This window comes from Phyllostomus discolor, chromosome 13 (assembly GCF_004126475.2).
Source record: "Phyllostomus discolor isolate MPI-MPIP mPhyDis1 chromosome 13, mPhyDis1.pri.v3, whole genome shotgun sequence".
Classification (NCBI taxonomy): Eukaryota; Metazoa; Chordata; class Mammalia; order Chiroptera; family Phyllostomidae; genus Phyllostomus; species Phyllostomus discolor.
In genome coordinates, this window is record NC_040915.2 from 51113482 (window position 1) to 51128163 (window position 14682).

Sequence of the window (14682 nt, forward strand, 5' to 3'; positions counted from 1 at the left end):
ACATAAAGCAGAATCTACAACTTAAAAAAAGTAAAATAAATAAAGTTAACACAAAACAAATATAGAAATATGGTAGAAAGACTACTATAAAGTATAAGACTTTTTTTTTAATAATTATTGAAAATCAAAGTAGAAGATCCAAATAAACAGACTTTGGCTAAAACCATAATATTGAATGTCAACTGTAATTGAAAAAAAGAAAAAATACATATAATGATGATTATTTTAACAAGAGGGAAGATACGTAAAGGAAGACCTTTTCGAAATGCAAAGGAAAGCTCAGATATTACCAACTGAGCAAGAAGAATAATTCCAGTGAAGGAGAAGCCAGTGCGAGCCAATTTGCTGCCCACTCAACATCTCTACAGATTGTTTTTGTCCCTCGAAACTTCTACAAGTGAGCGGACATCCTCAGTGCCACGCTCATCCTAGCTGACTGAGGCCTTCAGCAACCGGAAGGGACCACGCCCCAGGCCTACCGTGAGCGCCTGGATTTCTTCCTCGGCCTCTGCCGTCGTCTCTTCCAGCTCTGTCTTGGCCTGGCGGAGCTGGCTCTCCAGGGCCGCCCGGGCGGCCTGCAGGGCCGTGAGCTGGGACTCCCGCTCCTGCAGAGAGAGCTGCAACTCTGTGAGCTGGCGCTTCAGCTCCAGTTTCTGCTCCTCATGCTCGAGACTGACCTAAGAAATAGAGAGAAACGCTCGGTTGACCGTAACTTCAAAGAAAGCCAGGGTGTGACCTGCTGTTCAAGGTGTATTTTAAACTTAGTCATGGAATCAAATTCTTTAGCCATCAACTGAGGGAGAAGATTCAATTAAATGGGTCTGATTTCTATGGGTCTCGAAAATCAACAGGAGTAAGAAAATGTGGGAGGCTGTATATACAAATCATCTTTTACTTACAAATACTCAAATGCTCAGGAAGGTTTCAAAAGAAAAAACACACAACAAACTCCAGTGGACATTATAACAAGTACTCTTATTAGAAATACATTTAAAAGCAAATGGATATAAATAACATATTGCTAACAGGAACCCCTTCATCATTAGAATACAAATGGAATTAGAACAACAGACTGAATTTGTGTATTTTAAATATTCGTGCTCTGATTTGTTCCCATTAGGTAACCAGTATTAATGTCACATTATGAACTAAACATTCTTCCTTCCATCTGCCCATCTATCCCTCTACCTACTCAACGTTTCATTCATTGATGTAAGAAAAATTTACTTAGTAACGTCTGTGTAAAAAGGAATATGGAGATAAAAGAAAGCGTCTGTCCTTCCAGTTTAGAAGAAAAATGAAAACCAACCACTGTCATATATTGTGGCCAAGTGCGCGGGTCAGGACATGCAGGGATGTAATGGGAACACAGCAGAGGGGCAGGAGGAGATAACTCTGCATCTGTGTATTGAAGAATACAGAAAGCCAAACAAGCAGCTCAAAGAAGAAAGAAAATTCCAAGCAGGGAAACAAGACATCCAAAGCACGGCATGGAGATAAAGCACATCTATGGACCTAACAAGCACTGACAAGGCTGCCCCAGGAACCAGGACAATGCCTGTGTCGAACGTTGAATACCAACAAATACGGGATGCTCACTGCCCTCAGAGAGCGCACTATCCAGCACAGGCTGCCAAGAGGTACACAAAGTGAGGAGCTAAACACAGAAGGCCATGGGGACACAAAGAAGACATCAGATGCAGCCCCACAGGACAGGAGGAGGCTCCCCAGAAAAAGTGACATCAGAGTCCCAAAGGCCATATGGGTGAAGAGAAGAAAGGCATGCAAAAGATTAGCCTCAGGAACCAACAGAGTCTAGTAGTTAGCTCAAGGTGGGACAGGAAACAAAGGACAGAGGTGAGTCAAAGGTGACATCTGTGTTTCTGGGCAGGTGAATTACAGAATGAGGCCTTTGCTTAGGGCAGGAGACAGGAGAGGAAGAGCCAGTCAGGAGGACAAAGATAAGAAATTCAGTCTCGATGCGCTGAGCTGGAGCAACGAAGGAGACATCCAAGTGGAGATGTCTGATGCCTACTGGGACGATGGGTCAGAAACTGGAGAAAGGTCTGGGTTGGTAGGTCAGTGGCCCCTGAAGTCCAAGCTGTGACCTCTCTCTAGTGAGGATGAGAATGATGATGGTGATGGTGACAATGACAACAGTGTGACGGCAGCAAATATACTCACAACAAGCCAGGCACTGCTTTAAGTCCTTCCATCTTCATAACAACCCAGTGAAGGAGGTACTATTATTACCCTCTTTTATGGATTAGCAAACTGTGGCACAAATGCATCAAATAACTGAGCAAATGTCACATAGCTAAACAAAAAAAGGCAGGGCTGGTTTCGAACCCAGGAAGTCTGGCTCTACTACTTACTGTTCACCTAATTAAAAGGCCAGCAGTAAGAGCAGGCTGCGACTCTACTAGCAGGCCTGGAAATCTCCCGAGGCCACTTGGCAAAACCATGAGAGGCAGGTGACAGGGAGGCAAGCAGAGGCGGGGGAGCAGGGTGCTGCACACTGACAGGAGAACCCAGGAGCCCGGGATAGTCAGGACGCCACACACTTTGCTAGAGAAGAGTTAACACTGCACACATGGGGTTGGGGGAAGCCCAGGGCCCTGGAAAGTGAAGCAAACCCGAGGTTGAGGCCTCAGCCCCATCTCAATAGCAGCAGGCAGCAAAGAGAAGGTGGACCTGCTCTCCCACCATCCTTGGGGGACTAGATGTACTACCTTAAGAACAAAGCCACATGCTTTCCCCAGGGCATTTTGATTGCCCAGATGGGCTATACAGCTGCAGGGCAGGGGAGGTCAGAGAGACAAGTGTGGAAAAGAAAGGCAGGATGGCCAGCCAATGTTCCCACACTCAGAAAAATCTATCTGCGTTATTTACACTCACACGCTTAAGGCTGACCCTATGGGGAAATGTACAACTCACTGAAGGGTAAAAACATAGCCCGGATGATAAAAGCTAAACCATCACCTAATGCTTTCGGATGACCCAGAGCGATGGTCCTCAAACTTCAGAAGTATAAGAATTTCCTGGGGCATTTGTTGAAAATGCAAAACTTGACTCTCTGCTTCCTCACCTCTATTCCCTTAAAACAGGCAGAGGGAGAAAGACACCCAGGAATCTGCATTTCAATCAACACACCAGGTACCTCTAACGGAGGGGCCACACCTGGAGAACTCCATTCGTCTGGCCAGTGGGACTCATTGTAATGCCCCAGCACAAACTAAGAGGCACCTAACATGAGGGTTCCCCAAGGTCTAGCCATCAGGCCTCTGCTGGCTCAGCAGTCTTTTCCTTAAGAGTGAGCATCTACTCTGAAGAGTTCCACCACAGATATTTGAGCACAGTGTCTCCACTCCCAGCCAGACGCCCCCCCCCCCCCCACTTCCAGCAACCACTCCCCTGCACTCCAGGACTGCCTCTGCAGAGGCCAGATAGCCCTGCCCACTAGGCTGCCCTGCCCACTACGCTGACAGCTCCCAAGATCGGGGACTGGGTCTGTCTCCTCACAACTGTATATCAGACTATTAATTGGCACACAGCAGGCATTTAATAAGTGCACAGCAAGTAAGTACATGAATGTAACCTCGTCACTTCAATCAATCTCAACATGTTTACAACCAAATACGTGGTATTTTCCTCCCAAAAACCTAACAGCTGTCCTTCCCAGCTTCCTTATACCTCTGAAGAGAACCACCTTCCACCAAACAAACCTAATATGTGGGTTTGTCTTTTAAAATTCCACTAGCATTATGAGACCTCTGCCACTGTCATTAAGCCACGCTATGTAGCCAACACTTGTGTGTGGACTGAGTCACGTGACCCTTGCTAAATTGAGATCAAGGAGGAATCACTATGCCCCGACCTGAAGATGCACCAATTACATACGTTACATGTAATCCTGTGATGGAGATACCATATTTTGTTGTGTATAATGTGTTCCAATGTACAATATGCGCCTGTGTTTCTGGCCCAAACTTTCAGGAAAAAAATCTTTCATTTTAATTTTTTAATTCAATTTTTATTTATTTATATTTAGATATTTGTTTTTTGTATTATAAAGGGTATTATTTTGCATATGGATATTGGTATTGCTTTCTAGAGTTACACTTTTAACAACTAAGCATAAATAAAAGAATTTAAAATATTTATGTACCTACAGAATTAGCACTGCCCATGTATAATGCATGTCCTTATTTTTCCCTCAAAAATTTGGACAAAAAAGTGAGCATTATACACAGCAGAATACGGTGCATTTTCGTGGCCGCTTTACAGACGTGGAAACCGATGCACAGAGAGAAGGCTGCCTGCTCAAGGTTACCAAACCCATCAGAAACGGAGGTGGCCTCTAGCCCAGACCCCTGTGCCCAGTGTCCCTCCTCGGTGCACAGGCCTCTGGTGGGAGCACTGATTTATGTCTGACCCCCGAGTCCTCCAACAAAGCCTCTCGTGCAGTCGCCCTCGCGCTCACCTCCCTCAGCCTTGTCTCCAGCTCCAGCAGACGATTCTTGTCAGTGTGGTCTTGGTGGCTGATTTTTTCCAGCTGCTCCTCCAGCTTCCGGTTCTGGGCCTCCAATTTCCCGGCCTGCGTCTCCAGGTAAAACTTCTGTTGCCTGAGTTCTGAAATCATCTCTTCCTGGGCCTTCCTGGTGGGGGTGGTAAGAGGAACCAAGCGAAATCACAGTCTCGTCAGAGGTGAGCACGTCCCCTCGGAAGCACAGGCAGAAACGGAGCGAGGGCTGTGTCTCAGACAGCAAGTGCAGACAAGGGTCATTCCCAGGTTGGCTCTGGCCTGAGCCGGCCTCGCGATCATTCCCATGATCGCTGTTCTGACCTGGCCTCGTGTGCACGATCCCAGCATGGGGTCCTAGGGCCCATTTAATCCTCATGGCTCAGAGTCCCTCATCTATGGGATTGAGTATGGTCAAGGGGAACGCAAGAGATACTAACTTTTCACTCCTTTGGTAGACTTTTGTTTCTTTGAGTCTGTATAGGAGGGCAGAAAGAGGCCCCTCAGAGTACAAGAGTACCCTAATGACTCTTCAAGGTGAGCCCTGCAGAAGAAAGGGCCATGAGGAGAAGGGATGCTATTCCTTCCACTTCTCCGTGAGCACACTCACCTCTCCACCAGGCTGCTCAGGCGCATCAGAAACCGGAATGACTCAAAGACCAAAAAGAAGTCTACCAAGTTGGTTTAAACTAAGATGGGAATGTTTTAGAAGCTCTCTGAAAAGATATCTAAAGAAAAAATATATACTATGGAGACTGTAATTCGTTAGGGGGAAAGATTATGATCCAAGTGCCCCTGGAACAGGGAGAGTCCTTGCTGAACCCCAAACTTCATCCCCCAAGGCCTAACTTAATAACAGCAGAATAGATAGCCCAGTTGGGCACACACGAGATCGCCTCTGGCTATTTACAGGAGGCGGGTCTGGGAGCAAGTACTGCAGCTTTCCAAAAGCAAACTATAAATAGCCTCATTACTGAGAGCAACACACTACAATCTGATGGCAATTTGAAGCATTTAAGAAAACCCAGCTCAAAAGAGAGGACACAGTAGAATGAGACCACTTAAGAGAGGGCAAGATTACATAAGCGTGGGGTGAGGGGCTGAGCCAAACTACAGACGTAATTAAATCTGCTCCAGCTCCATCAGACAGAGCAGCAGAGTTTATGCCCCAGGAGAGAAGACCAAAGCGTAATCACGCACATAGTTAGAATTTGAATACTTACATGTTCCTCTGGGTGAAAAGGCTGCTGTTTGCTGCGAGTTTATTGGCTTCCGACAGTTCCACAATCCTCTGTTCCAGGGATCTGATCTTGGAATCCATAGCATTGATCATCTGAAATGTAGGGGGCCTTTGAAACCTCACGCACAGACAGTTCTCCCAGGATGAGAGAAACGTAGGCCATGTGGGCAGGGGTAAGGGTCTCATCTGAAATGCAGGCAATCTGACCAGAGGCAACAAAGCGCTCAACTAGTCTGTACCCTTAGGACCACAATCTTATTGCCTGAACGGATGGCACTCGGTTGTTTTACCGAAACAGAGATTACTTGTCCCCATTCTAGCTAAGGCAGCTTGTGTTAAAGACGGGCAGAAGGATCTATTCAGGAAGCTGACCTTCTGCAAATAAGCAGGCCTTGTCAAATCCCTGTGCCACACGCGTGTGATCTGAGCCTGCAGGAGCCCCTAGTTTGAATCTGCAAGTTCGTTCTTCTCATCACCCATGGAGTTGTCTTGTCTGAGTGACTCCTTACCACGCAGCCACCACTGTCCTACATTCTCTACAACAAAGTTCCCCCAACTTAAGGCATCATAAAAATCGGAAGGGGAGGATGGCTACAAAATACAACTTCCCAGAACCCTCCTTTAGAGAGGATGAGGTGGAAAGCCTCAGTAGGGTCTGCGATAATATGGAGATTATTAACAAGCACTACAGGTGAACCTTGGGAGCAGCCAGCTACTAAAACACCTACTTACATGGATTAGAAATGAGAGAAATGGACAAGTAAAAAAGAGAAGACATAGGAGGGAGGCCAAAGGCTAGTGGGCATTATGTCGGGGGGCACTTTAAAGAACAATGTTCTAGCCAATGACAGACCGGCTCTCAAAGAACAGTGTAACAGGCGGAACTGGCCACCCTGAACCACCGCCTCCACTGCTTTAGGAATAAAAAGGTGCAGAGAGAGCCACCTGTTAGCCACGAACCCCACAGGATGAAACAGGGAGAATAACTCAGCAGCGGAAACAGACTTGCCCCAGGTGCGTGGTCCCTGTCATGGTTCACAAACACTCCTTTCAACTCTGGCTTTAAGGTTTCTTATACCCACCGCCTTCTGCTCGCTGAGAATTTTGCCTTTCTCGTGAGCCTCCTCTTCGTGTCTCTGCATCATATTCTCCAGGGTCTCTTTATCGGCCAGGTCCTTCTTTATCTGATTGTCCAACACCTGTGAGAAACAAAAGAAGAAGAGAGTTTTCTGAGCAGCAAAGCTCAGGTGGGAAGGCTACCCAAGGGCAACTGAGCAAGTGGGGAAAGGGGGTAGCGGGGGAGAAGCAGTGGAGAGGACACGCCCTCCGAACTCTGGGGCCAGGACAGGGTTTGAGAATCTGGTTCTCAGCTGAAAGGAGGTTAAGAAGCCTTACCATGAAATGGCAAATAACCCATGCACTTGAACTAAGACCTTATTTTAAAGTCAGCAGGCAAAACGACCCAAGGTACAGATCCAAAATGGAGGTGAACTCCAGAATGAGAGAGAAGACAAGAACTCTCTATGGATCTCATAATCTGAAGATAATACCTGGGGACAGCTTTGTTGTAGCCAACACACCAGCAGTTTTCAGAATACTGCTTGCCCTTAATTTGTAGGAAATTTATCTAGCTATCTCTGGGTTGTGTACGGAGAGACAGAAAGCTGAAGACGGAGGAAGTCTCTGTGACCAGGGCTGATGTTCAGACACAGTCAGAGACCAGAGGATTCTGCCCACCAGTCAAGTAGGTGGAGAGTCAACATAAAAGAAAGAAAAAACAGATCCCTCTTTCCTGCTCTTTCCTCTGATCCAGCTGCAAAAAAAGTCACTGGAAAGAGAAACCTTTCCCAGGAGAACAGACGCCAGGGTCCTCCATGCTGAGATCGCTGCTGGAAGCGCCTACTGTTCACAAGAGGAGGAAATAAAACAGCAATGGTGTCGCTATCCACCAGCTTGATCTAATGTTCCACAAGGCAGACACAGCCCCACTGGTCGCCAAAACAAGGGGACAAAAAAAAAAGGGAAAAGGGAAGACAACATCATAACTTGTCCAAGCCTTTGACCACAAACAACCCTGTGCCTCTCATCTGAGAGAATCCACTCTGCTGTTCTGAATGACACCAGCTGCATCTGATACTGGAAAGAAAGCTGAAACAAATTGGGGTCACAGATGGGACTGAAATGTGCCTTTCCCACAATGTCTGTTGTGAGGGGATCTTCACAGAGCATGGGGACATCACCCCTAAAAAGAGGCAGTCGGCAGGTAGGGGGTCCACATGATAAAGAAAGGAAAGAACAGATTTCAAAGAGGGCTTTAAACTAGAACTGACTGATGGAAAAAAATAGAATAAGAGCTGGTGGAGAAGAACAAAAGGTGGAGGACAGGGTCACGGGAAGAGGGAAGAAGCTCAACAGGATAAGTGGCCCATTCTCTTGGATGTCAGGGCATGATTCTAAAATTACGAACAAGAAAAGGACAGAATCTAGGGTATGATTATAATTATAACTAAAATGGCCTCACAGAGTCTGGAACAGGAAACACAAAGCACAATGGTCTAAAAAGAAGGTTTCATAAAGATTTCAGGGGGGAAGACGGAAGAAAACAGATCTTCCCTCACATTCCCTAGGACCTATAAGACGAAGTTCTTTCCATCTTGAAGGCAACAGAGACCACATAATATCTAGACCCAGCATGCTCTTTCCTTACAAGGTACTACAGCAATGACGTACATTTTCAGGATGCCTCTGCTCAAAAAAAAAAAAAAAGACTCCAACTTTGGCAGTAACAGAAACCAGTAAGTGGTAAGTGTGAGCTAGAAGGAACAAGCCGCAGTCAAAACAGAACATGGTCTTTTGACAGGGAAGTCAATATAATCATACAAATCTCAATGAATTTTGCAAAGGGTTATTTTCATCATGCAAAGGTGGCAATGGACTCGAGTGTACATTCTCCTAATGTTATGAAAGTTATTCTGTGCCAAAAATAAAAGTCTGGATGCCGGTAAACTGAAATGCCTGGTATATAAAGTTTGAAACGCACTAAAGTAGGGGGTCATGCTAAAACATTGAGGTCGCTTCTGGGTTATTTACCTATACTCCTTTTAATAAAAAATAAGTAAAAGTAACATTAAGGGTAAAAGAGAGGAGGGGCCGAGGCAGGGACTGTGATGATGTCGTGTGAGCACATGTGTGTTTGGTTCTTCAGAGAGAGGGCCAGTCCACTCTTTGAGAATACCAACCAAATCAGTAACAGCATCATCACAACAATTAAGTCTTCTTCACTGTCTGATTTGGAAAGAGAAGAAACAATATTTAAGATATAATGACCAATGTCTGATTCTCTAGAACATAAGAATTAAAGGCTAGGTCCACAAGCATAATAAAAAATGTGATGCAATTTCAAAAGGAAATCAATACGATGGCATCCATTTCTGGTCACTGAGTTTATTAATAATAATTCAATTGAAACAATAGTTTCAATAATTAAAATAAATGTGTTATTTTACATGGTGGGTTAGATTATTTAGGTCACCTCTTTTACAGAGACTAACTTAAAATGCTAGATAACATATGTAAAACATTTTTCCCAATGCATATACAAGTGAAAGCAGAAACCAAGGAAGCTAAAAATGGCATAAACCTGTTTTTAATTTGAGACATATGTTAAACCAAACAAACCAGACTTTAATTTTTAATAGTCTCAAAGGGTAAGAAGACAGGCAAGTCAGAGCCCAAGGCCACCCCCCAAGGTGGGCACACGTTTTCATTCAATGTCTCAAAGAATTCGCACTAATGATTTCTCAAGGAAAATGAATAGCTCCATGAAAAAGAACCAAGAGAAACAACAGAGCAGAAATAGACCTTCAGATACTTCCGATATCAGAATTGTCAGTCACAGACCGTAAAACAACTATGCTTAATGCACGTAAAGAAATAAAAGACAAACTTAGAGATGAATGCATGAAATAGAAAAATTATTGTCTTAACCAATATAGGAAACTTGGAAAAGAACCCACTAAAAATACAGTAACTGAAATTTTAAACTCAATGGGTAGGTTTAACAGCAGATTATACAGGTAAGAATTAGTAAACTGGAAAATCTGTCAGAACTTACCCAGAATATAGCACTGACAGATAAAGAAATGAAAAATATAAACAAAGGATAGATTGGAGATGATCTAACACAAGCCTAATCAAATTCAAAAAGAAAAAGGAAAAAGAAAAGGGGAAGAGACAATATTTGAGATATAATGATCAAAAATTTTCTGGAATTGATAAAAAGTAGTAATATGATCAAAGCTCAGTATATTTTAAGCAGGATAAATAAAATCTACAACTAGACACATGACAGTAAAACTTCAAAAAATTAGAAACAAAGCAAATTTTAAAAACAGTCAAAGGGGAGAAAAATCAGTTATTTTCAAACACAGCAAGTTAGATTGACAGCTGACTTCTCAATAGCAGTATAAAAACCAAAAGTCAATGGAATGATAACTGCCAACCTAGAATTCTATACCCAGCCAAAATATCTTTCAAGGATGAAAATGAAAGACATTTTCAAACAAACAGATCAGAGCGCTTGTCATCAGCAGAACCTCACCAATTAATGTCCTGAAGAATACACTTTAGACTTATCAGAGGGATCACTTCATAAATTGTATAAATGTCTGATCACTATGCTATACACCTAAAACTAATATAATATGGAATGTCAACTGTAATTGAAAAGAAAATTTTTTTTAACTTTAAGCATATACTTTAAACAAACAAACCAAAAAAGGATCCTAAATCTGAATGCAGGAAGGAAACTAAAAGCAAAGAATGTGGTGAACCTGTCTAAATCTAAATTATTATGGACTGAATGAGAGTGGGCCAAAAAACATTTTAAAGATAAAATTGAGATACATAATGACCACATTTTTAAAATAAATTTTTTTAACCTCTGTTTTCCATGCCCCCACATAGATACCACCCCACCCTATGGTCTGAGGATGGCGTTTACCCCAGACAGTCTTTGGTCTAGCAAGAAGTGGCCCAAAGTGCCCAGAAAGAGAGAAGCTACATGGTGCTGTAGGAGGAATGCCAGGGAAGATCGGAAAGTGTCTTTACTTTAATTTTTTCCTCATAGTGCTGCTCTTTCTGCTTCAGGTGGGCCTCTAGGTGCTGGGCTGAGATCTGGGCCTCCCGGTGCTTCTCCTCCAGCTCCTGGACACAAAAGAACAGACAGTCAGGTATGCAAAGGGGAGGACGCAGCCAGTGTATGTTAGACATTCACAGGAAACATGACTTTGGCATAGACACCACAGGCAACAGACATCTGTTCCTTCATCACTAGCCCTAAGGCTCTTGGGAAGGAAACCACCAAGGAGCCATGGCCCTGGGCTTCCGAAGACCAAGTATACACACATATGCACACACAGCTGGTGGGCGGGAATCAGAAATCTGTCAGTACAACAAGTCAGACTAAGGCAGCTCTTCGTCTCTAAATAGAAAAATAAGAGAAACAAGGCAACATTGGAAAGTTTAGTGCAGTGCAAAGCCCTGACCACTATCCTCAGCCTCAGGCCACTTGCACTGCTGTGACAGCCTTAAATGAGAAAAGTAATTTTAATTTTTTTTTAATTTAAAGTTAACTTATTACAATAAAAATAGAGTTTGTATTTTCTTTATTAACAAAATGATTGCTCAAGAACCCTAGCTGAGGAAAAAAAAAGCTGATATTACAATTCAAACACTGAGTTTTGAATGATTATTTTAACTGGCTGATTTGCAAAATATGTGAATGGAGACATTCATAAAAGTCTAATGTTTACATCAGCGATTTTCAACCTTTTTCATCTCAAGGCACACATAAACTAATTACTAAAATCCTGTGGCACACCAAAAAATATCTTTTGCTAATCTGACAAAAAAATAGGTATGATTATGATTCATTCACACCAGATGGCTACTGTTGTGTTGGCTGCTGTCATTTTTTTATTTGACATTCTAATGGGGAAGAGGCCAGTGCCCCTGACTAAACTGTCAGGTATTGCATGTTTAAAAATAATTTTTTTTACTGCCCTAAATTTTTTATTAGGTTTTTACAAACCTAACTTTTACAAACATTACTTATATTAGTGGTAGAAACGGATAAAAATTCTTGCAGCGCACGAGTTGAAAATCACTGGTTTGCATGATATGATGCTAATGGTAACAAAGCAGAACATAAAATACACTGATAATAATGATATAAATATGTATGCAGGCATATTAAAGGTTGGAAGAGAATTTGGGGCAATATAAATAGCTCAAATTTAAGGTTCTCTGCATTCCTTTATTAAGTACTCTACTTTTAAACAAAATTGTAATTCATCTGAAAATTATACACATTCATTTACCAACGTTTTATAAACTGATCTATAAACAGCAGCATTCAATTCACGGAAACACTCTTTAAATGCAGATATCCTATCTGCATTTATGTTAAACCTTATGAATCTACACCAATTAGTTAATGATGAAAATAAAGTTATTACTCCAAAAATAAGATTAAAAAGTACAAAAAAGGAAAAAAGTTACCACTCCAAGTTTTAATCTCTTTACACTATTATGAAATTTTTCTTTGAAGTAGAAGCAATTATAAAAGTTTTGAGGAAAGAATAAATTATACAGGATATGTCCATAAAATGGGAAGAAAATACTTCCAAATTCACATGCACATAAAAATGTTAAGTTTTTGACATTCTGAAATCTACAAATGTTGGCTTTGCTTTGGGGGCCAGTGAAGTGTTCAGTTTTAAGAGTAGGTGCAGAAGATCTGTTGCAATCTAATGGATGTGATCTTAAAAACTTGAACGTAAACAGGATTTTAATTAATAAAACTGCAGGGTGTCCAACCCACAGCCCACAAGCCGCATGCTGCCAAGGATGGCTGTGAGTGCAGCCCAACACAAAATCATAAATTTACTTAAAACCTTTTTTTGTTCATCAGTTTTCATTACTCTTTGTGTACTTAATGTGTGGTCCAAGACAACGCTTCCTCTTCCAGTGCGGCCCGGAAATGCCAAAAGGTTGGACACCCCTGAGAGGCTTGATGTGGATGAAGGATCCTCTGCAATGACTTGTTTTATTAAAGCAAAATACTTTGCTATAACGAGAACCCCAATTATCTGTGTTGAAAGTTCTTACCAGAATAGCAAATATTTTAAAGCAAATGACATTTTGGGATCTGTTTCCAAGCACCATCCTTATATAATGGTATTAAAAACCACCCTTTGTCCATGTCCTAGGTACTTTGCAGCCTAAGCACAGGGTTCTTGAGCAAAAGGCACCTTCCAGTAAATGAACTCACAACCACAAAGGTACTCACTCGGGCAGATGGCAGATACATTGAAACAAAGAAATATAATTACTTTTTCTTTATATTATAAAGAACTTGATAATCAGATTTTCTTAGTTTCAGTCCTCATAAGATAGCACAGGAATGGAAATCAGAATCTAAATCAGGTCAAAAACTCAGAGATCTGAGACTGACAGCTTTAAGACCAAATTTCTGGTCTATATGTGAATGGTAGTATACAAGAAATAATCAAAGAATGCAGAGCTCTGGACTCCTAAATTGCAAGTGAAGCTTTGGAACGGCAGATACTCTAGAATCTGACTTCTTGGAGGTTTGGCATTTTTTGTTGTTGTTGTCATTTTTTAAAATGTTATCTTTTCTATATGTAATGGATCAAACTCTTCAGTCTTGTTATGCAAACACTGTTGTTTGCGGCTGTATTTCCAGCTCCTAGAACATTGCCTGGCACATAGTAGAAGCTCATTAAATATTTGTTGAATGAATGAATGAACACATCACCAGTAAACAGAGAAACACTTTGCAACCACAAGAGACTTAACCACTTCATTTGTACCAAGCAAAGGATAGTTGTGGTAGGATCTCGGTGAGATCTAATTTTACTCACGAAAAAAATCCACATACTTGACACTCGCCAAGAGAAACTTTGATGACGGAACAAGAGAACAGAAAGGGTAGACCAACAGTTACATTTGCCTTTGTGTACAGACGTATATGTGAAGACTCTGTGCCCAAGCAACACAATCCAACCAATTTCTCTTTCACCAGTTTGCTCAAGAGCATCCATATGCTCGTGAATATACACAAACACAGAAACGTAAAGTTTAAAGGGTTTTTTTTTTTTATTATTAAGAACAGGCTTAAAAGTTGGCTATTCTTGAGTTCATATGGTTGCTGGTGACTCATTTCCCAGAAGTGATGCAAAGAGAGAGAGAGAGAGAGAGAGAGAGAGAGAGAGATGAAATGACCCGCTCACCACCTCGCCTCCTTATGGTGGAGAGAAACAGCCAATGACTCCAGAGTCTCTTCCGGGGCGGGGGAGAAGGGAGCTATGAACAGACTCCGAGTCATCACAAAGTGGCATTAAATTTCTGGCTTTGGGACTGAGATCCAAGGAGGGTCCTTCAAAGGGTCACCTGCCTTCCACCATGGCAGGGGCAAAATTTTCAACCCACCTGCAAGTCACCGCCCGAGCCTTCCTTGATGAAGTTAAATTAGTCACCAGAGCCGAAAACGGAATCATAATAATTACAAAGCTAAAAAAAGACCTGCTACATCTAAGGAAACTGAAAAAATAATAATAACAACAACCAACTGTAGCAGAGAGAGTGAGTGGGTGAACACTATGACAAATACTACTCTGGGAAAAACAACTCTGCATGACTAATTTTTTCTTCTCCAAAAGCAAGAATCCGGGTTTTAGTCTTAGAAGTCTAAAGCCCTATAGCTTTTTAAATTGGCATTGCAAAGTTAATAGCCATACAAAACTCTGCTCACAGAAGGACATAAATGCTCCTGGAAAAAAATCTATTGGAAATGACAGAGTATGCACATTCATGTTTTAAAATGTCAGGCAGTAGC

At 42.2% G+C, this 14682-nt stretch overlaps 1 protein-coding gene across 21 annotated transcripts in view; it reads right to left on the reverse strand.

The window, feature by feature from the left end:
* The window catches only part of CIT (citron rho-interacting serine/threonine kinase), a 142585-nt gene that overhangs the window by 50263 nt on the left and 77640 nt on the right, over positions 1-14682 (reverse strand). For all 21 annotated transcript variants that reach the window (XM_028527119.2, XM_036014609.1, XM_028527115.2 and 18 more), the window contains 5 exons: positions 10872-10967; positions 6845-6961; positions 5746-5855; positions 4484-4658; positions 480-677 (listed from right to left, as the gene is read on the reverse strand). In XM_028527119.2, the coding sequence (XP_028382920.2) occupies positions 480-677; positions 4484-4658; positions 5746-5855; positions 6845-6961; positions 10872-10967 (696 nt within the window). The remainder of the gene's footprint in view (positions 1-479; positions 678-4483; positions 4659-5745; positions 5856-6844; positions 6962-10871; positions 10968-14682) is intronic.